The 22,521-nt window shown below is 56.5% G+C and overlaps 1 protein-coding gene across 1 annotated transcript in view; it reads right to left on the reverse strand.

The window, feature by feature from the left end:
* Positions 1–451: 451 nt before the first annotated feature.
* KCNH6 (potassium voltage-gated channel subfamily H member 6) overlaps positions 452–22,521 on the reverse strand; it is a 33,019-nt gene continuing 10,949 nt past the window's right edge. Inside the window, exons 3-16 of the mRNA XM_058041768.1 lie at positions 22,318–22,473; positions 19,155–19,264; positions 17,197–17,500; positions 15,516–15,727; positions 10,209–10,637; positions 9,083–9,482; positions 8,662–8,861; positions 6,389–6,641; positions 5,764–5,957; positions 5,195–5,294; positions 4,519–4,806; positions 3,449–3,629; positions 2,444–2,642; positions 452–1,762 (exon numbers count right to left, since the gene is read on the reverse strand). Of these exons, the coding sequence (XP_057897751.1) occupies positions 1,475–1,762; positions 2,444–2,642; positions 3,449–3,629; positions 4,519–4,806; positions 5,195–5,294; positions 5,764–5,957; positions 6,389–6,641; positions 8,662–8,861; positions 9,083–9,482; positions 10,209–10,637; positions 15,516–15,727; positions 17,197–17,500; positions 19,155–19,264; positions 22,318–22,473 (3,314 nt within the window). The 3' untranslated portion in view covers positions 452–1,474. The remainder of the gene's footprint in view (positions 1,763–2,443; positions 2,643–3,448; positions 3,630–4,518; positions 4,807–5,194; positions 5,295–5,763; positions 5,958–6,388; positions 6,642–8,661; positions 8,862–9,082; positions 9,483–10,208; positions 10,638–15,515; positions 15,728–17,196; positions 17,501–19,154; positions 19,265–22,317; positions 22,474–22,521) is intronic.

A 22,521-nucleotide genomic window follows, 5' to 3' on the forward strand; every position in this document is an offset into this window, starting at 1 on the left:
TCGGTTTTCTATTGGTCGTTTTACCCTTCACTCCAAACGGACGCTCGCGCTCTGGCTGGGACAACCTACGGCTGCGCTTGGCCCCGCCCAAGAGGGCGGGCGCTCTCGTTGTCGACATCTTATTGGCTACCCGGGGTCGCAGTGACTGGAGGCGGGATCTTGAGCCCTTATCGATGATCGATTGGCTGGCAGTGATGTCAGTCACGCCAGCCCGAGGCGGGTGGGGCCATTCAGGCTCTCGAGTGTGCCGCGAGTTCGAATCCCGCCTCGGCCGGGTGGCGGACGGGCCCGGGCTTCTTTCTAATTAACGAGAGGTTAATTATGGTGACTGCAGGTGAGCTCTGCCAGCCCCACACTCCTTGCATGAAGTAACCTGGGCTTGACCTTTTTGGGGCCAAGATGCCTGGGATGAATTCATGGATGCTCCCAACCAACACAGCCGTAATTCACATTAGGTGCCAAAAACATCTTTATTAGCAAAGTGTACACTAAAACTCCGGAGAAAGAGCTGCTCACAGTTTGACTACTCTCGGAGGGAGCTCGATACATTACTTGAGCTGGCGGCCTAGGACTATCACAGCATCTACCCGAGCGAGCGGCGAGGCGGCAGCGCTACGTGGGCTTCTCCTACGGCCTCTGCGGAGAGAAGGGTGGGCAGGGGGAAGCACCTATGGAACCCTTATCAAAAGAGAGAGCCTGGGATTGAGGACTGGACACGGGGCTTTTCAGCTTTCTGGGATTGTGCTTTTGAATTTTGTGCTTTATGCCCAGGCCAGTGACGAGCTGGATTTACCCGGGGAGCCGTGGGATGCGTGTTGGGGTTTGCAAGGTGTGATCAGCCTCGCTGGAGAAGTCACTGCTCTGGGACTCGTGCTGAAGCAGGCTGAGGTGGCATGGGCCGCTGGCCCTTCACTTCTCAGTGGCAATCAAGTAGGACAAGCTTCTGTCCTCTGTCCTTGTCCTGGGCTTGCCACCTGCAGTTTGCCCTGGACCACACCATGGAGATCTCACACTCCTCCTCTGGTGACCACCCTTCTGCAAGACCTGCAAGCCTTGTCCCAACACAGTGGTCCCTGCTCCAGAGGTTTCCAGCACAGCAGCCTCGCAGCCCAGAGCCCTGGATTTGCTCTCCTGTGGTTGCTGTGGCTCGCTTGGCTTGTTCCCTTCTCAAGAAGAAGCCTTGGCAAGGAGGAGGTGGTGGGAACCACGCGGCCTAACCAGCTCGGTGGTGGCTGTAAGAACAACTGTTCTAGGTTCTCTCTAATGTGCAAATGAAATCTACTCTATGGGAACCGCTGGAAAACGTTGACCTCGGAAGCCAGCCACTCTATCCTTCCCGTCACGGTGGCAGAAGATAGCTACAAATTATACCCCTGAGCCAATGGCATTGTCCAATGTCTTACCCTTGCAGTCAAAATCAACATCAACTGGCCGGGCTTGCAGTTGAGGTTCCTCTTGACTGGCCCCCACGTCTCTAACTTGCAGGAAGCACGGGGTCGGAGAGGTGTCTCTGAATGTCCTGGTGCTCGGAAGATGCCTCCAAGTGCTCGGGGAGGGAAGGGAAACGAGAGCCCCGCGAGAGTCCCTGGGTGCTTGGTGCCCTTTGGTGGGGAGGCTCTGGGCTGGGCAGAGGTGGGGAGTGGTGCTCCTGCTCGGAGTAGACGGTCAGGGTTTTGTCGGATGACGCAGACAGCTGCATCCCGCTTGACAAGGAGTCCCTGGATTTCAAGTGGAACTTTTCTACCTCCGTGTAGCTCGGGCTCTGGTGGGAAACAAGGAATTGTATGAGAGATGGTAAAAGCAAAATAAAGTAGCCACACTCTTTCCTCATCAGGCTCCAAGTCCCAAAATGTTATTTTTCACTTGGGGGAGCCTCAGAGCAGAGGAACCACTTCCTTCCCTACTGATGGGACAACCTGGCGGCAATTGAGGATGGCAGCTGTGCCCCAAAACCAGAGATGCACTGGGCAGATCTGCTCCCAAGTCAAAACCCTGGGGAGCCACATAAGTGTGCAAAGCTGTGCCTTGCCGGGAGAGAACTCGGGACTGGGGCAGAAGGACCTGGTGGGTGCTGAGCCATCAGGGGTGCCCTTACCTGCTCCTGGGCGGGCAGAAGGACCTGGTGGGTGCTGAGCCATCAGGGGTGCCCTTACCTGCTCCTGGGTGGGCAGAAGGACCTGGTGGGTGCTGAGCCATCAGGGGTGCCCTTACCTGCTCCTGGGTGGGCAGAAGGACCTGGTGGGTGCTGGGCCAGCTGGGGTGCCCTTACCTGCTCCTGGGTGGGCAGAAGGACCTGGTGGGTGCTGGGCCATCAGGGGTGCCCTTACCTGCTCCTGGGTGGGCAGAAGGACCTGGTGGGTGCTGAGCCAGCTGGGGTGCCCTTACCTGCTCCTGGGTGGACAGAAGGACCTGGTGGGTGCTGAGCCAGCTGGGGTGCCCTTACCTGCTCCTGGGTGGGCAGCTCCTGGTCCTGCAGCGCTGCACAGGGCGCGAGCGGCTCCAGGCTCCGCGGGACGATGCCGTACATGGCCAGGCTCTGGGAGCTGGGCGAGATGGGGCTGTAGGCGGGCGGCACTTGGGACAGCTGGCGCTGCAGGAGCTGCAGGATTACATGAATGTCTGACGACATCCTGGACTCCAGCCTGGGGACAGAGCAGCCAGAGAACCCTTTTGCATCCTGCACTGGGAGGAGGTGCCAACCCCGCTACCCCAGGGCAGTGATGCTTTGCCTGCTGCTTGTTGAGGTTTTTAGAGAGCTTCAGACCGGCCCTGCCAGAGAGAGATCAATCCTGCCATCTCTCTCCTGCCACACTCAATCATCCTCTGCCCAATTTTATGTGGAGCCAAACTGGGATCTGGAGCGGGGATTTGAAAAAAGCTAAAATTACCCTGGAGGGGGGAAAAAATCGCAATGGTTAGTTTTAATCTGGATCAATTCTCCAGGCCAGATGCCTGTGCTGACAGATGGAGCAAGGCAGGTTAGTGCCAACCACTTTTAACTCAGGAACAGAAGAAAACAGAAAAGTAGAAGTCTCTTCTTTCTGCCTTGTCCTTGACTGAAGTGAACAAGTCTGGCAGGAGTGGGCACAGCCCCACTTGCAGGACACAGTCACAGCATCACTGACAGAGTGGGCAGATCTGTCCCCCAGAGCTGGGATGGTGCACTGGAGAGACACCCAAACACAAGTGTGTGGTGAAATGAGCTCAACAAGGGCAGCAGAGCCCACAGTGTCAGGGAGGTTCTGGGGTGGTGACAGATGCCAAGGGTGGTGGCAGGTCCCAGATGAGGGGCTGGGCTGCAGTCAGGGTCAGGAGTTGCCCTTTGAGAAGCCGCTGCATTTGCAAAGCACTCCCACCCTCCCCAGGAATGCAGTGTCCCACTGCGGCCACCTCTAGAAAGCAGAAGGTGATGGGCCAGAGTCCCCAGGTCCTCTCCACCCCTGCCCACCTGCTGAGCTGGGCCTGCAGGAGCTCCAGCCTGGACTCGATGTGCCCGGGCCTGCAGTCGCCGTGCAGGGGCACGTCCTGCGAGCTGTGCACCAGCGAGATGTGCTGCAGGGGCTCTGCAGGGTGGGCTGCCTGCCGGTCCTCCCAGAAGCTGAACATGTTGGGAATGTCCAGGGGAGTGGCTGGAAGGAGAGGAGACATCTCAGCAACTTGTCTTGCATCCTCCAGCCCCGCTGGAGGTGCTTCGGATTCTGTCAGCTGACACAGAGGGAGAGCCATCACCAACATAGATGTGGAGCCACCACTGACATCATGGAGAGCTCTCACCAACACACATGGAAAGGCATCATGTACACACATGGAGAGCCATCACCCACACACATGGAGAGCCACCACCTTGACATACATGGAGAGCCATCACCAACATACACATGGAGCCACCACTGACATCATGGAGAGCCATCCCCAACACACATGGAGAGCCACCACCCTGACATACATGGAGAGCCATCCCCAACACACATGGAGAGCCATCACCCACACACATGGAGAGCCACCACCTTGACATACATGGAGAGCCATCACCAACATACACATGGAGCCACCACTGACATCATGGAGAGCCATCCCCAACACACATGGAGAGCCACCACCCTGACATACATGGAGAGCCATCCCCAACACACATGGAGAGCCATCACCCACACACATAGACAGCCACCACCTTGACATACATGGAGAGCCATCACCAACATACACATGGAGCCACCACTGACATCATGGAGAGCCATCCCCAACACACATGGAGAGCCACCACCCTGACATACATGGAGAGCTATCCCCAACACACATGGAGAGCCATCACCCACACACATAGACAGCCACCACCACATGGAGTGGCACAGGAGGGACACAGCAGATCCAGCTGGGGACAAAAGGCAGCCAAGACACTTGGTCTTGGAGTGTGGCTCCCCTCAAATGCCCATGAGCAGCTTGGCCCTGCTCCAAGCCACCAAGCCAAGGCCACCACACCCAAGCATGTCTCCCCACCCTCCTGCCAGCCCTGGGTACCTGTGTAGGACTGGCTGCTCTCTGCTGCCTGCTTGCCAACCTCGGTGTTGCCGGCGCTGGTGGTGATGAGGCTGAGCGAGGGCAGAGCCAAGTCATCCTTCTTGGCTGTGGGGAAGGGCTCAGCTTTCACAGGGCTGCCAGTCTTGGCCTCATCATCGCTGGCCTGGGAGCAGGGAGAGGTGCTGCTGCCCAGGTCGTCCCACTGCTCCTTACTCAGCGGCTCCTGTGGGTTGGTGAGCTCGGAGTAGGTGTGATACTGCTCCGGGTCAGAGATGCCCGTGTCTGGGTCTGTGGGACAGCACAGCACGTCACTTTGGGCAGCACCACACGTGAAAAAACCAGCCCCCCACTCCCTCAGGATGCCTGTAGGGCTGGGGCACCCCAAGGGGAGGGAGGGGAGGCAGCTTGGGCGCCTGCAGGATGGTTTGCAGGGACTGAGACGCCAGCGACCTCTGCTTTGGGGCACCTGCTCAGGTAGTAATGGATCCTGGTGGCACTGTCCCACCCTGGCAGCCCAGGGGTACTCCACTCACCAGGCTTGTGGGGCTGGCACGGGGAATGATCCTGACCCCACTGTCACACCCTGGCAGCCAGGGGCACTCACCAGGCTTGTGGGGCTGGCACGGGGAGTGATGCTGACCCCACTGTCCCACCCTGGCAGCCCAGGGGCACTCACCAGGCTTGTGGGGCTGGCACGGGGAGTGCTTGCGGCGGCGAGCCCGGCGGTAGGTGCAGTCGTACTCCTCGCTGAGGGGTGAGCGGGGAACGCTGTCTGCCTGAGGAACAAGAGGGGCTGCTCATCAGGGAAAGGCTGTCCTGTCCCATCCGTGTGTGCCACGGGGGCTCCAGCCCTTGCCATGTCCTCTTCACCACTGCCCTGTCCCACCCCGTGCCTCCTGGACTGGTTTCAGATTATCCTGAGGCTGTCCTTGCTGCTCTGAGACTCAGGTAAGTGTGCCAGGGCCATGGCAAGTGGCAGGACATCCCAGAGTGGGACAGAACATGGAGGGAATTTTACTTTCTTGGCTATATTTCAGGTCTCTGAAAAAAAATTGTCAGGAAAGGACAAAGTTCATTCACATACTGTAAAAGCAGACGTATCCTGCTGTGGGGGAATCATAACTCCGTGGAGAATGTCCTGGGAAATGTGGCTGTTGCACCTCCTGACATCCTTGCTTCAGCCCTCCCACTTGCCAAATTTAAGCCCTGACCGCATTTGCTCCCCGGGACAGCCCTTGCACTCACATCTCGCAGGTTGAAGGTGATCTCTAGGTTGCTCCAGAAGTTGTCAGAGAAGGCTGGGTACATGTCCAAGACCTCCAGCAGGTCCTCACGCTGGATCTTGTGCAGGTCACAGTAGGTCAGGGCCCTGACATCGGCGTTGGACTTCCCTGGGCGGGCGTAGAGGCTGATGGGCTCCCCAAAGATGTCGTTCTTCCCTGTGCCAAGAGACAGCTCATTGTGGACACGTGGGCACCCACCACTGCTCCAGCTGTTCTGGTCCAGCACCCTTTATTCTGGGGCTTGTGAACAAGGGGATGCCCAGCAAACCCAACCCTGACTGCGTGTGTTGGGGATAACACTGTGAAAGCCACCACTGATGGTGACACCAAGCCAGGGCAGGGGATCATCAGTGATGGCTGGGGACTGCTGAGCCATGCTCTGCTCTGCTCTCCTCATTCCTTTGCAGCTTCCCCCTGGCATCTCCCAGGGACCCTCCTTGCCCTGTCCACTGGTGTGGGGACCCATCAGATGCTGAGGAACAACCTTCCCTTCCCCAGCATGGGGGCAAGTTCTTCCTCCAGTGCTCACTGCTCACCACCCTTCGCCCCTCGCCCGTCACCCCTCGCAGAAGGAAGAACTTTTTCACCTAAGATGGCCACCACAATGTCTTCCCTGAGGATCTCGATGGAGCCGCGGGAGATGAAGTAGAGGGTGGTGAGGACGTCTCCGTAGTGCACCAGGGTGTCTCCGGGCGGGGCATGAGTGGTCTTGAACTTCATGGCCAGGGCGCGCAGGCAGCCCTTGCTGGCGCCCCGGAACGCTTTGCAGTTCTGCAGCAGCGTGCGGTTCAGGTGCAGGCAGATGTCGGCCTGCAGGCAGTCAGGGAAGCCCTTCAGCACCTGTGGGGAGCCAGGGGGAGAGGTCATCACGCCGCTGTCCCTGGGAGGGAGCGCTGTGACACAGCTGAGAGGCTGTGTGGCACTCAGCATGGAACAACGGGGCCAAAAAGGGAGATGGTCTGCCCGGAAAGCCAAAGGTGGGGACATTTCCCATCCCTGGAAGTGTTCAAGGCCAGACTGATGGGGCTTGGAGCAACCTGGTCCAGTGGAAGGTGTTCTTGCTCATAGCAGGGAGTGGGACAGTTTGAGCTTTGGGGTCCCTTCCATCCTTAAACCATTCTGTGATTCTGTGATTTCCATCACCTTTTGATCTTCTCTTAGTGGATCCCTGCCTGTGGCTGGCTTTTACTGCTTGTGGCTGGGGACAACAGCACTCCCAAGCAATAATTAAAAGTAACCAGCTCAATCTATTTATACCCACTGGTGGCATATCCCCTTTTTCATCTTTACACCCACTAATCTTGGATGAATGAGAGCAGAAACTGGCACAAAGAGCACAAAAACCTTAATTAAACAGCACCTGCCTGAATGCCAAGAAACAGCAGCACAGGACAGTTGTGTGCACTGACAGCTAAATATACCTGTGCAAATACCTCATGTTGAACAAAAGCTGAATCTGAAGGTGACATCAAGGTAAAACTCACAATATGGAGAAAGCTGCTGCCACCAATGACTCACAGTGCCAAGGTGAAAACCACCTGGGTTTGGGTTTTTTTTGGAGAGCAGCATATGGCCCTGGGGTCCTCCTTGCTGTCCTCTTTGCTCACATCCCGCTGGTGGCCAAATCTGGAACAGCCATGCTGGGGCTGGTGAGCACGACCTGTTCCTGGCTTCAGCTTGATCTCCCATGCTAGCAGAAGTGTTTCCCTATTGGGAAATCAGGGGTGGACGAATTGATCTGGCTGTGGGGTGATTGATGAGATCACGCTGTGTCTCTGCAGCAGCCAGCAGGAATTGGTGTGAGCAGCAGCATGGCTGAGCTGCAAGCTCAGCTCTCCCTGGGGATGTGTGACCTGGGTTTGTGCTAAGCCAAGAGCACCTGTGCTTGGGTAAGGTGGCACTGCTTCTTGTCATTGCCACTGATGTCCGGCCCAGGGTGTGCCCTCCACCTGAGAGGTTTAACCCAAAGCTCTCCCAGCAGCAAACCCCCAGATGCTGCCCAGTTGTTTCATGTGGCAGCAGCAACTTTAGAGGGAGATGCTGAATTCATACAAATCTGTGTCCTGATGCTGCTCAGGATCAAATCTTAAGGAAAAGAAAGAGCATTAGCAGGGAATGAGAGGGCTGATAACCTCCCCAGGGCTAAGAGTCCAGGAATATGAAGCCTCATGTCTCTCCTTGCCTTATCCTTTCTCATTCCTCTGCCTTGCTGCTGGCCAAGCCATCATGTCTGTGCACTGAATCCCAGGGCTGTGAGTGCACTCCCCAGCCCAGAACACCTCAGCCAAGCCGAATCCTCATCCCCACGGAGCCCCGGCGCTGCCGGCTCGGAGACACGGCGCCTCTCCAGCACAGCTCCGCCATTGATCCCCCTTTGCTAACAAACAGCTGCCTCTCTGGGCTCTAATTAAAATGGATCGAGGTTTATTTAAATGCCCTCCTTTCCCTGCTGCGAGAGCAGGATGCACTTTGCTTAGCAACCGGTGGTGTGGAGAGGAGCTGGATCGATACCTGCTCTGCTCCTGTGACACCAACAGACACCAGCCTGAAAGTGCTCAGTGCCAAGAGGGACTCTGAGCTCCCTACCAAACCTGCTCTCTGGCCAAGAAAAGTGCTTGTGATCCTGGAAAACCTCTGGGTGGATGTAAAGGAATGGGCAGAAAAAGGAGAGAAGGAGAAAGGGGGATGCAGGAGGTGGAAATGCAGGAGGTGTATGGATAAAGTCTGTCTCCAGCCTCCCAAGTCTCCTGCCCCTATCCTGATCAAACGGATGGAAATCTTTGGCTGGACCCAGATCTAGACGCTGTGTTGTTTAGGACAAGGTTCTGTGAGGACACAGGGCCTGCCCGCCTGTGCTCACCGCGTTCATGTCGATGCCGTTGGTGTAGGACCAGGCGTGCTGGAAATACTCCTCCAGGCGCTGGCGCAGGGGGTTGGGGATCTGGTGGAAGCGGATGAACTCCTTGACCCGCAGCATCTGCGTGTGGTAGCGTGCCGTGCCTGAGTAGAGGCGCTGGATGATGGCTGAGACGTTGCCGAAGATACTGGCGTACATCAGAGCTGAAACGAGAGGGCAGGGCTCAGCGGGACATGGCGAGCTGCACGTCCAGTTACACGAGACCTGGAACCAGCAGATTCCCAAAACCCGTATCTACCAGGACCTGAAAACATGTGTTTCTACCACCCCATCCATTTGTCTGTGAGGAAGAGGCACAGGCAGAGGGAGATCCTCCAACCTCCAAAGCAGGGATGGGAACAGCGGGACATGCGCAGGCACTCACAGCCAATGAGCATGACACAGATGGAGAAGATCTTCTCGGAGTTGGTGTTGGGTGAGACATTGCCAAAGCCCACGCTGGTGAGGCTGCTGAAGGTGAAGTAGAGGGCAGTGACATATTTATCCTTGATGGATGGGCCAGAGGAGAGGTCGCTGTCGTTGTAGCGCTTGCCGATCTGGTCGCCCAGGTTGTCCAGCCAGCCGATCTTGTGCTCCATGTAGGGCCTCTCCACGTTGCCAATGGCATACCAGATGCAGGCCAGCCAGTGGGCGATGAGGGCGAAGGTGCACATGAGCAGGAAGAGCACGGCTGCCCCGTACTCCGAGTAGCGGTCCAGCTTCCGCGCCACCCGCACCAGCCGCAGCAGCCGGGCCGTCTTCAGGAGGCCAATGAGGGTGGTGGTCTGCAGGGGAGAGGTGAGACACCTCAGGGACCAGCAAAGTATAAATATGGCATGTTCCAAAGGCACGTTCCCAGCTGAGCTGTGCTTCCCTTTGAAGGATAAAAATGCATTTCTAGAGTGTGAATCACCTTGTCCTGGAGGTGACCTCTGAACTGGGTCAGATGAGTCACAGCACAGGAAGGGCAGTTTGCCTCTGCTGATCATAAAGGCAACAAGCTCTGGGATTAGAGGTGAGCAAGTGAGAAGAGCCAAGGCCAAGCCCGTGTTTCCTGATGGGTTCTCTCCTTGCCAGCCATTGCTCCCACAAGTGCTGCCTTTCACTCCCAGATGTGGAGCCTCCAGGCAGTACAGTAACTACAGGGTTATCCCTCTGCCAACATTTTGAGTTTGCCTGGCAGTGCACCCCCAAATTCACCCTCATTGGAGTGTGGGCTCAGCCCTTAAACTGAGCCCCCAGGCTGCTCTCCTGGGTCAGCCTCAACAAGGCGAGTGGATCCACTCTGAACACTTAGAGAAGGGACTGCCTGACCCTAAAGAATGAAATCCCAGGTCCCAGCTGCTTAAAAATCTGTAAAGATTTTTAAACACCCTTCTCCACCCTGTGACCAACCACACCTCTCCCCATGGGTTTAGCCATCAAACCGCCCACATCCCTTTCCTTCTTTCTCACACATCTCTCCCTGCCCATTCACAGTCCCCTCCTGCCCTGATGGACCCTGCTCTTACCTCATCAGAGCCGGAGCGGAAGATGAGCAGGTCGAAGGGGATGGCAGCCACCATGTCGATGAGGAACCACCCCTTGAAGTAATGGATGGCGATCTTGCCGGGGTGGCTCACCACCTCGTCGTTGATGTTGACGTAGGTGGTGCGGAAGTTGATGACAATGTCCACGATGAACATGATGTCCACGATGAGGTCAATGATGTTGAGCGGGTCGCAGGAGTAGCTGCAGTCCCAGCGCTTCTCCTCCACCTGCTCCTCGTTGAGCAGGAAGGCGGCCGAGTAGGGGGTGAAGACGGCTGTGTAGATGACCAGCAGGAGGATGAGCCAGTCCCACACGGCCTTGAAGGGGCTGTAGTGCAGGATGGTCCATCGGTGGATGCGCGGCGCCTGCAGCTTGTACTCGGGCAGGACGTCAGCGCCCAGGGACAGCACCTGCCAGGAGAGGGGTGTGAGGAGGATGCGAGGCCAGGAGAGAGGCTGGATAATGCCGGGAACCAGGCAAGGGACTTCCATGTGCTGGTAGAGCATCGAGGAGCACACAATGGTTTCCTACAGCTTTTTCACCTTTGTTGGTTGTCTATGTGTTTGTCCAGTTCTCACTGTGGCTGACACCAAGGTTCTTGTCTGTCTCTGATGGTCACAGCACCCTTGGGGCAGCTTCTTATCTGCTTTATGGCTGTCTGACCCAGCAGAGAGGAAAGTGCCTGCTGCTCAGCCTCCTTCTGCCCTCAGCTCTGTGCCACCTGCTTGGGAGCTGCAGGGAGTCCCTGGTGCAGAGCTATGGGATGGGCAGCTTGGAGATGCCCTTGCATGGCTGTGTCACCCAAGGGTGACAGCACATTCTGCATCCTGCAAGCCTTTCTTGGCCATAGCAAGTATCTTCCCCTGGATGTCCTCCTGGCACACTTGTCCTCCAAGCAAAGGGATAGCTTGGGCCACCTGCAGCAAAGCCTCAGGCAATGCCCATTTCCCACCTCACCTGTGGCCACCAACGTGCAAACACCATCTCGAGTGGTGAGATGGTGTGAGCCCCCTCCCATGCTGTCATGTGTCCCCAGGCTTGCTGCTTTCATGGGGACACTCCACAGCCCTGGTGAGCTCCCCACACACCCAGGCCTGGCCCAGCTCCCCCTCCAGGACCAATGCCAGCTGTTGGTGGCTCTAAAGCCACTGTGGGGACACAACACAAGACGCTGGGTGTGGGAGGGCTGGGGCTGCCCTGCTTTGGGTGCTGAGGGGTGGTGGCATGAAGGGGCTCATTTGGAGCTGGAGGCAGCTGGATCCCCTTCCTGCCCCTGCTGCTCTGTTGTCCCCCAGTGTCCCTGTGGTGCTGGGACCAGTGCCAGTTGCAGAGGAGGGTGAGGGGCACCTCAATTCTCTCTCCTGGCACTGAGCCCCCAGCTAATAGGGAGCATTTTGCTGGGCTGCAAAGGAGAGGAGGGAGGAAAGAGAAAAGAGGAGAAAGGAAGATCCACACATCCCAAGGCAACAGTGATGAGCATCACCGTGGCTCTGGCAAGAGATCTGGAAGAAGGAAGAGATCTGGAAAAAGGAATAGATCTGGAAGAAGGAAGGGATCTGGAAGGAGGAAGAGATCTGGAAGAAGGAAGGGATCTGGAAGAAGGAAGGGATCTGGAAGAAGGAAGGGATCTGGAAGGAGGAATGGATCTGGAAGAAGGAACAGATCTGGAAGAAGGAACCGATCTGTCTTCCTTCCTGACAGGAAGGATCAAGGTTTCTTGTTCAAGGGTCTCCCAAGGGTCCTGACGCTGCGATCCAGAGCAGATCCACCCCTGTACCCCCATCCCACAACCAGCCCCAGCCGCTCCCACACCCCAGAGCCCCAGCACTCCGGAGGGTCCCATTCCCCAGCCGTGCCCCCTGCTCCTACCTGCCTGCAGCTGGCCCTGCGCCCCAGGCGGCAGCTGCCCCTCGAGCTCCGGGTGTCCACCATGGGCCCGGGCAGCGTCCGGCAGGGCGGCCGCAGCGCCGGGGCCGGGGCATTGCCCACGCAGGCTCGCAGGCGCTCGGCCAGGCGGGTGGGAGGCATGGGCACGAAGGGCACCCGCGAGCCCGGCCCGCGTTAATCAAAGGCGATCGATGCCGGGCCCCGTGGGGACGGCAGCGCCAATGGAGCAGCGGGAGCCGCCGACGTCGGTGGGGACCGAGAGGGGAGGGATTGGAAAAAGTGACCCAAGAGCAATCGTTGTGGGGGGAATGAGGCACCGGCTGGGCTGGGGGACCGGCTCCTGGAACGAGGCAACGCTGATAAAATGATTGATCCCGAAACTGGGATGCACCTGGAAGGGCTGGGATGGGCTCCTTCAGCTTGTGTCTGGGAAAACCAGCAGTGCTCCCAAGCCTCAGCAGCTGGATGCTTGTTCTGCCTGGCTGGAGGCAGCTCTGAATTCAGGACACCAAATACTGTTCCCTGTGCTGGGGCACCTGCCCTGCCCCTTGTCCCTGCTCCTGGCACCTAGCTCTTGTAGAAGAAGCAAGAACAGCTTAAGCACTCTTGCTTTCCAGGCAGGAATGAATAAAAAAACACATCCCCAAAGATCTGAGGCAGAAAAGGGGAAATAAATAACTCCCAGAAAAGCATCCAAACCAACACAGAGCTAGGGAGCAGCTGCAACCTTGTTCCTCTCTGCCCCTAAGGATTGGGAAAGTCACCCTTGGGTGGCCTGGGTGGCCCTGGGAGTCTGAAGGTGGCAGTGCCAGTGTTCCCCTGGGTGCCCCTTCCCTTTGTCCCCTTTCTCCTGGTGGGGTGCTGGGTGCTGGCAGTGGGTCAGGGAGTGCAGAAGGGAGAAGGAGGAGGAGGATGGAGCAGGGTGGGCTGTGGGTGACAGAAGGAGGAGGCTCCCGTGACCCTGGCTAACCCAGGCATTGCTCATGCCCCCTGGTGCCCTGGCACCCATCACCTTCCCAGCTGTCCCTCAGTGTCCCTTGCATGGTGATGGGGATAAAGGGGACTGACCTGAGGTGGGAGCACATCAGAATCACCAGGAGAGCCTCAAACATCAGTAGCTGGGCAGGATCAGGCCCATGGTGCTGGCTGCAGGCTGGCAGTGACCCAGTGTCACTCCCTGGCACAGCTCAGCCCCCCATCCCTGTCCCCAGCACCCTCCTGCCCAGATGGGGGGACTGGGACACATTCCACCTGCAGACAGGACCCCAGCCTCACAGCATCCCCACGTGCCTCCAGCTGTGCTCCAGAGCCCTGTGAGGCTGGGGGGCCTCCATTGCCCTGCTGGCCTGCCCTCTGTGCCAGCTCAGTGCAGGGCCAGACCATCCCGAAGAGCCTGGCTCCACTCCCTGCCCACCCGCGCGTATTTTTAGTCGCCGTCTCGCCGCTGTCTCTGCCTCACCATGAATTATTCACCAGCCAGGAGCAGGGAGCTGTGGCTTGGCCAGGAGGTGTGGGGGCCACCGGGGTGAGGACAGGCAGGGGCAGATGCAGCAGGGACAAGAGGTCCATCCTGTCCTGTCCCACCACATCCCACCCCACGCGGAGATTGAAGGTGAAGGGAAGGTTGATCTCAGTGGGGCCTGCACTGCAGGGCCCTGCAGCCACCAGCTCTGACCCCACCACTCCACACCCAGCCACTGACCCCACTGTGACAGCCACCCCAGCGTGACCATTCCTTCCTGGTGTGCTCCTTGTGATGGGACCGGGGCATGGAGGCTGCTCACTGTCCCTCTGGGGAGCTCAGGGGCCAGCCCTGGGTCACTGCAGTCACTCCCAGATTAGAGGGACTAGGGGGGAAACAAGCCTAAGAACTGTTCCATGATGTGAGAAGTGGGGAGCCCACGCCCTGTGCATGGAGGCTGTGAAGCTAAAGGTTTGCTGGCACTGAGACAGAAGGAGAATCCTGCACAGCACCCCACTCTGATGGAGCAAACTCCCAAGCCTGGAGGCTTTTCTGGGGTCAGGTGGCTGCGTTTTCATTAAATTTGCCCTGGGCTGCTGCTGGCACCAATGGGAGGTGCCCTTAGATGTATTCTGTACATTGAGGCTCTCCGTGCCTCAGTTTCCCCACGGCTAGACGAGCTCCTTGCCCAGGATTGCGGGATACATCAGCACGCTGATTTCCCCGTGGGATGCACTGCTCCATGCGTGTCCCTCTGGGTGACAGCAAGTGTCCCCTGCAGTGACAGTGCAGTGCCACCTGCTGTCTCCCAGGGGATCCTCGGTGGGCTGACACCAGGCCAGGTCCTTGGCCGGGCACCCCAGGGGCTCCATTCCCAGCGCTGGGGGGCAGAGCAGTGGCCAGATCCCCCCACAAAAGAAGCCACATGCACGCACAAACGTGCAAACACATGTCCCCTTCAAGGCCACCATCACGAGCAGCTCATGCTGGTGTTTCCCCAGCCACAAATTGCCAGAAATGCTCAGTTAGGGGACTAAAATGAGAATTTCAGCCATTCAGAGGAAGGCATGACCAAACATGGGGATGCTGGCATTTCCTGGGGTGGAATCTCCAGGTGTCACTGCCCTCTCTGCTTCTCTCCTCCCAAAGCCACCAGAGTGCTTGTCACTGTCCCCCAGCAGCAGCACCAGCACCCCATTGTCACACACATATTTTCAGGAAAATCCTTTTGTTAGGATTTTTCTCCTGAGAAGCTGAGAGGCCTCAGGAACAAAACGTAAACAGTAATTATCAGCTTGCTGGGAATGTGGTTTGGAGGTTGCCTACCAACAGGTGCATCTTTGATTGCTCTAATGTGAATTGTTTCTACTTGATGACCAATCACAGGTCCAGCTGTGTCAGTCACAAGATTTTTATTATTCATTCCATCCCTTTCTTTGCTAGCCTTCTGATGTCTCCTTTTTCTTTAGTATAGTTTTAATATATAATTTTTTTAATATAATAAAATAATAATGAAGAATGAATATTTATTGTATGAAATATATAATAAATATATTATAAATTATTTATAATTATATTTTATATAATTATATAATATACATAAAATTATATATAATATATAATTATTATATTATATATTATATATTATATATTATATATTATATATTATATATTATATTATATACATAAAATATATATTATACATAAAATATATATATTATATATTATATATTATATATATATATTATATATATTTATAAAATTAGATATATAATATATATAATATATAATTATATATATATAATTATAAACTATTTGTAATAAAATAATAAATCAGCCTTCTGAAACATGGAGTCATGATTCTCATCTCTCCTGGAGACCCACAGACACCACCCCCAGACCCCACCCCTGCCTTGGTGGCACCTCATGGCCCCCATACCTGTGTGACCTTCTCGGTGACGTTCTGGGTGCGCTCCATCACCTTGTGGGGAGCGATTATCTCGATCTCCGTGGTGGAGCCCGAGCGGTGCTTCTCCAGGTTGAACTCCACGAAGTTGAGCGTGAACTGGGGGATCTGGCTGATGGTCCTGTACTTCATGAGGTCCGAGTCCGACGTGGAGTTCGGGGGGTTGGGTTTGACGTGGGAAGCCTCTGGAAGAGGATGGAGAGGAGCACTGAGAAGGGCAGCGGGAGCAGGAGCAGATCCCCAGAGCCCTGACCTCGTGTAGGACCTCCAGGAGCTGGGGGCCACCACAAGGCGCCACCAAAAGGTGCCAAAATCTGCTCGGCCATAAAGGCTCGGCTTCTTCAAGCTGGCTCAGCTGTGGGGTGCCCAGCCTGGGATGCCTGAGAGAGGGCTGTTTTTCCCCACACATCACCCATCTTTTCACCACTAAACCTCCTGCAGGAGGCTCAGAGCAGTTGCCAAAACACAGAGACATTCAGTGTCCTTTGCTACCCTTGATGACTGTAGTGGGTTGGGGACCAAGCCACTGAGATTCACCAGGGAGAGATGCCAAAACTGGCACGAAAACAGACAGGAGGAGGTCATTCTCCTCCACCCTTTGCCTGACAAACACAGCTCCTGAGCTGCTGTGCTGGTTTTTGGCCAAACTGAACCAGGAGTTGGATGTATCCTCCGGGTAGGGAGGTCAGAGCTTTCTCTGGAAGAAGAGCTGTAGTGGATCCTGATATTTCTCCCTGGGGAGCTGCCTCTGGGTCACCCCAGGGCAGGGGCAGGGAGGAAGCTGTGTAGGTGTCATGGTCAGGCTTGTGGCAACGTGTTGTCATCAGTGGGACCCTGTACCCAGACCCAGAGCTCCAGGAAGGTCTCCAGGCACTGAACTCAGCGTGTACCAACCCTGTCCAAATCCTAAAGGCAAGGCAGGGTTGTATTGTCAATTTTTTACCCCTTCTAACCCTTGCACTCTGACATTGACCCAAGTGGTGGTGTGGGAAAGAGGTGTCTGAAGACATTGTGAAGGTGCCCATGGCCATCCTGCTGCCACCCTTCTCCCTTCCCTCCTTCCACATCGTGTCTCCTCCTGAGGGTCTGTAACCTGTGACTATTGGAGGATCACGAACCCCCAGCCCGTTTTTACAGCCAGATTCCACACATCGATCTCTCTCATCCCCAGCTGAGAGCCTTCTCTTTCTTGACCTCCATCTGATTTGTCCTCATCACTCTCATGGGAACCAGAGGTCTGGACATGGGTAGCATGATGAAGGGTTGGTCCCTCCAGCCCTTCAGAGTGGCCTGGCCGGTGTCTCACCCACCTCCACAACACATGGACACAGCTCACACTGCACAGGCCTGCAGAGGCCTCCCCTCCCTCCAGGGAAGGTGGGATGGCATCGGGACGCCCCTCGTGTGGGGCAGCCAAATGCAACCTCACACGGTCTCACACCTCACACACAAACCACGGATGGCTCTACCTACAGAGCAGGACCTGCCTGCGCAGGGAATCACATGGAGACCAGCGAGTTTGGGGGAGAAGACCCAGGCAATCTCCCCTTTGCAGAGGGAAAAGAGACCGAGACCTCCCCCCCGAGATGTGCTGGGGCCGTGGCCAGAACCCTGACTCCCGCAGTAGAACCGACGGCTCCGGGGTTTTCCCTACCTGAGTTTGCCCTCCTTTCCCTGAATTTTCTCTGGAACTCAGACCTCGCAGCCTCAAAGTTGTCCAAGGAGGAGACCCTGCGGAGGCTGTGGAAGCTGCCCCCAGGGCGAGACCGAAAGAAACCCCATGCGGGGTGAGGGCCCAGCACGGGAGGCTCTTGTTTCGGGGACGAGTGTTGTAGGGTGGGGTCGGCCTCCAGGCTCGGCCTCCGCTCCTTTTCCAGGAGGGATTCGGTCTCTGACTGCATACAGTTTTCCTTGGGCGATGTCTTCAAGTCCCTCAAAATCAGGGAGTCGCCACCAGGCTTTAAGACAGCCAGGAGAAAGCGTTGTATTAGAAGGAGTCCCCGCGTGCTGTGGGGCAAGGTGGGGGAGCCGGGGTAGGTAAGAGGAGAGGCAGAGGGCTGGGAAGCACTGCAGCTCCTGAGGTCATCTCCAGCTGGACCAGGACCTGCTTTGGAGTGGGGCCACCGAGTCCCTGGGGACTTGGCAGCTCCCAGCTCCTGCCAGAGGCCGCGGGGAGGTTTGCGAGGCGATGCTGCGCAGGTGGAAGCAGGTGAGAGCAAGAGGAGAGACCTGGGGACAGGCTTGCCTGCAGTCCCTGCTGTGCCATGCATTTCTCTGAGTGTCCCACCACGGGGGCTGCCCTTCCCTCCCCTGCTGCAAGAGCTCAGGCCACCACCGAGGCTCAGTGCCCAGGCCCTGTGCTGGTGTTTATGGGGGAGGATGTGCTCTGCACCAGGGAGCACTGGAGGAGCTGCTGGGTTTGCAAATTTGGCCATATTGCTCCTCCTTCTCCTACAGCCATGGTAAAGCATGGCTAGACCTTTTTCCATGGAGACCTGAAGGGTTTCCAAGACCTTAATTTCTGCAATGGGGTGTGCAAAGCAACCACCTTCTGGAGTAGAAACCCATGAGAATGTGTGCCTCCAGTAATAGCCACAGGAGGAACTGTGGCACTCCTCACCATCCCTAAGGCCCTTTAGGGCAGGTTTTAGGCTGGCTGCTGGCTGGCCCTGCATCTCTGGGCTGTGGCCACTTGACCAAGCTCCAGCGAAATGATGCATCATCAGGCTGTCCTCAATGCACATTTCCCATTCCACACTGCATTCCATTTCCATTCCACACTGCAGTGCCCCATGCAGCTCCAGCCTCGGGGTACCCAGAGCTTTTAGCAGTGCTGGTGCCTATGGGAATGATGTCCCCAAAGCATCTGATAACCCTGCACGCATCTTCAACCTACCATAGGCACAACCTCTGAGAAGACAGGCACCTTCCATCTCGTTATACCTATGATTTGGGGAAGCAGATTTATCCAGGCTGCCTGGATACACCTGACCCTTAGCAGAGCAAAAGCCTCACAGCCTTGAGCTGCAGCACCTCAGAAAACAACAGCTCTTTGACTGGAGCTACCCTGAGCACGGTCAGGAAGCCACCAAGAACTGCAATCTCTAAACAAGCCCCACCAACAGCTTTTCGAGGCTGGCGACAGCATCACCTTCCATCATGGCAAGCACACTCTTTGCTGGAGGGCTGAGAAGCTGGACCTGCCTGTGCTGCCTGCTCCCTGCCAGGAAATCACGGGGAAATGAGCCTGCCAGTCCTTGCTCAGAGCACACCACGCTCCTACAGCCGCCAGCACGTCCCCTCCTTGAGCTGGGGACAGCTCCCTGGAGCTCCACCATCCCGGACAACTCGGGCTATGGAGGCAGAGCTTCCTCCCAGCTTTGGCACATCTCCCACTCCCCCCTCGAGCCGCGGGGTGTGCAGAGCAGCAGGGAGGAGCTGCAGCCCACACAGCCAAAGCCCAGCGGGGCCAGCACTGCCCCATGCCCTGCCCTGCCACAGGGAGATGGCCCAAACCACAGCAGCCAAGGGGTTCTGGGATGGGGACAGCGAGGAGGAGCGCTGGGACCTGGCCTGAGGCGTGGGCTGGTATCAGACAAAGGCTACGGTTACCTTTCCATAGTCAATGGCTACTCCATCAAACTCACTGGTGGGCAGAGATTTCCGCTGGACTTTGAGGCGCCGCAGGGACGGGAGACTAAACTTCAAACTCCTACCTTCACCTTGTTAAAAAGAAAAACAAAACACAAGAGAGAAAGGTGTGACCTAGCTGCATGTGAGGCGGGACGGGGGAGAGGCTATGCAGAGTTTTGGGTGGCTCTGGGGGACGCACATGCTGCGTGGCCCTTCCTCCTCCAAAGCACTGGCTACTCCCGTGCCATCGCAGTGCCACGTGCCCAAGGCAGACCCTGACCTGGCAGCAAGCTCCTCTGAGCTGGAGAAGAGTTCCCTACAACTGTGGATGTGAGATGGGAAAGGTGCAGAGCATCCCTAAGCCAATTAAAGAGGTTAAAGCCAATTAAGGGATTTGGTCCCAGAGGAAATAGAGCCTCTAAATCTCCTTGGTGGAACTTTAGGGAAAAAAAAACCCCACACAATAGAGATGGTAATTTAGAAAGGCACAGAAAGAAAAGTAGTTCTAATAATTTTATTCCTGTATTTGTTTTGAATTTTCAGTAAGGGAATTTGGACAACAAAACCAGGATCACTTTCTGGCATCACAGGGGACCAGGAGACCACCTCACAGGGGACTGGGGCTGGGACAAGGGCAGCCAGGGCTGCTAGGAGCTGGGAGAGAGGTGCAGGAGAGGAAGAGCCCAGATCTGGAGAGGGCCCAATGCCCCTGGTTGTGACACTCAATGTACAGACACTTGTCCTCTTCTAGAGGAGACCATGCTCACTTGCTAGTGCAGAGCAGTGTGAGCAGCTGGGCTCACACCCTCAGGGCCTGGCTCAGCCCTGAAGCTCATCCAGCAGCACCAACTCTGCTCCCTAACTGCACAAAGGGTGGCCTAAAATCCTGGGGTGCGTGGATGTGGCATGAGCTCCACAAAGACACTGTCCCCTGGGAAAAAGCACCACGTTGAGGAGCTCTTTGGTGTTGGCAAGATTAGCTTCTCTCATCCGGCCCCAAAACATCACCAAACTGCTTGGGCAGGGTGCCAGCCTGCCAGAAATGCCCCTGCCCATGGGGTACCACAGTGGCTCCCTCTGCTCACCCCATCCCCACTGCCTAGGGCAGCTTTTCAGCTGGAAGAAGCAAAGCATCCAACCTTCCCTGCACACCAGCGAGCTGGAGACCAGCAATGCAGCCACCTGTGGCTGTGGAATGAGAGACTGAGCCAGAAAACCTGAGCACAAGAGCCTGATCTGGGTGGGCACCAGCAGCTCTGGCCTTTCCACACCCCCCGTCACTGGAGTGGGAAAGCCAAGAAACACAACATCCCTTGGGATGCTCAACACAACGTCCAACGTGCAGGGAAGTGACAGGTGCTCTTGATTTGGGTGCCTCCTGCCATGTCTTTGGGTGGGATGGGATATGGCTGCACCACATGTTGGGATATTCTGAGAGCTGGTGGGGCTGCAAAGCCACCCTGGTGCTGGGATTTAGGATTTCCTCAGCAGGTCATGCACAGAGGGTAGCTGGTACTAAAGCAATCCATCAAAACCATGAACCTCATCACTTCACAGACCCACAAACACATTTATCTGTCCACTCACACCCACACATCCACGAGCCCCCTGTGTGCACACACAAACCCACACCAAACTCTGCTGGTGCCTGCTGCCGCACACAGACACCTGAATGCTCCAGGATAGAGAGATGGACCGAGCAGGGATGCACTGGGACTCACACAAACCCCAGTTCAGTGGCCACTTGTCCCCATGGCTCCCTGATGTGGCCCTGGCTCTGGTCCTGCTGTGCCACCCCATGTGCCAAGGGGGGACAGACCCAGAGCTTTATTTTGAGGCCTGCCCAAAGCCTCTCCTAGGGAATGTCATCATGGAGGCAGAGGTGGGGTTATTTCCTGACTCAGGTAGAGCTGACCAGCACTGAGGGCTGTATGCAAGGAGGAGATTTAGAACCACAGCTCTTTGTCAGGTCTGACATCTCAATATCCACATCCCCTCAAGCGCCTCACTACAGCCTCCCTTTGATCCAGTCTTCCCAAAAAAGGGAACATGAGTTTCCCACTGTTTCCAAAACCCTAGGATGAGCCTAGGGGAGCGGGGAATGCCTGAAGCTGGGGCAGGCTGAGCCATTGCAGCGCAGCCATCCTTGTGCCATTGGCCTGCAGTGACACCCCCACAGCACAGCCATGCTCTTGGCGACCCCAAATGTCCCCTGGCCCTGCTGGTGACCCCAAACACAGATCCTGCCCCGCAGCAGCACCTCCAGCCCAAGCCAGTGTTAAACATGGTAAAGATCCAGCAATGCAGGGGGGCTCACAGAGGGGACTCCACAGCTCCACTTCCATGAGACCCCCTCTCAAAAATGCTCCATGCCATGCAGAACAGGCTGGGCAGTCCCAGCCCTGTTCCCCAGGCCTCTGGGATTTTGGGAAGCGTATGCAGGCAGCTGTGAGGGCAAGGGGAGCCCAGCTGGCTCAAACAGCCTTTCCCCATCCAGCTGGGGTTTGCCTGAGCAGGCAGAGCGGCGGCTGTGCAAGAACACAAACCTCTTCCCATGCAGGATCCTGCCCAGACACAGAAGCATCCTTCCGTCCCCCCGTGCTCCCAAACAAGCCCTGGGATGAGCATGCTGTGCTGTCATCCCCGGGGCATCCTTCAGTCCCTCCATGCTCCCAAACAAGCCCTGGGATGAGCATGCTGTGCTGCCCTCTCAGGAGCATCCTTCTGTCCCGCTGTGATCCCAAACAAGCCCTGGGATGAGGATGCTGTGCTGCCCTCTCAGGAATATCCTTCAGTCCCTCCATGCTCCCAAACAAGCCCCGGGATGAGGATGCTGTGCTGCCCTCTCAGGAATATCCTTCAGTCCCTCCATGCTCCCAAACAAGCCCTGGGATGAGGATGCTGTGCTGCCCTCTCAGGGCATCCTTCAGTCCCTCCATGCTCCCAAACAAGCCCTGGGATGAGCATGCTGTGCTGCCCTCTCAGGGCATCCTTCAGTCCCTCCATGCTCCCAAACAAGCCCCGGGATGAGGATGCTGTGCTGCCCTCTCAGGGCATCCTTCAGTCCCGCCGTGATCCCAAACAAGCCCCGGGATGAGGATGCTGCGCTGCCCTCCCGATCCCATCGCCCCAGGGCACGCACCTTTGTTCCAGCTGTGCGACAGGCGCTGGTGCAGGCTCCGCCCGGTGCTCTTGGCGATCAGCTGGGCCAGATCCTCGAAGTTGAGGATGAACATGATGACGACGCCTTCCTCGTTCTTCACAGGCACCACATCCACCAGGCAGCGGAAACACGACGCTGCCGAGCAGAGAGAGGCTCAGGGGGGGGATGCTCAGGAGACCCTGA

The sequence above is a fragment of the Melospiza georgiana genome, chromosome 28 (assembly GCF_028018845.1).
Source record: "Melospiza georgiana isolate bMelGeo1 chromosome 28, bMelGeo1.pri, whole genome shotgun sequence".
NCBI classification, from domain to species: Eukaryota; Metazoa; Chordata; class Aves; order Passeriformes; family Passerellidae; genus Melospiza; species Melospiza georgiana.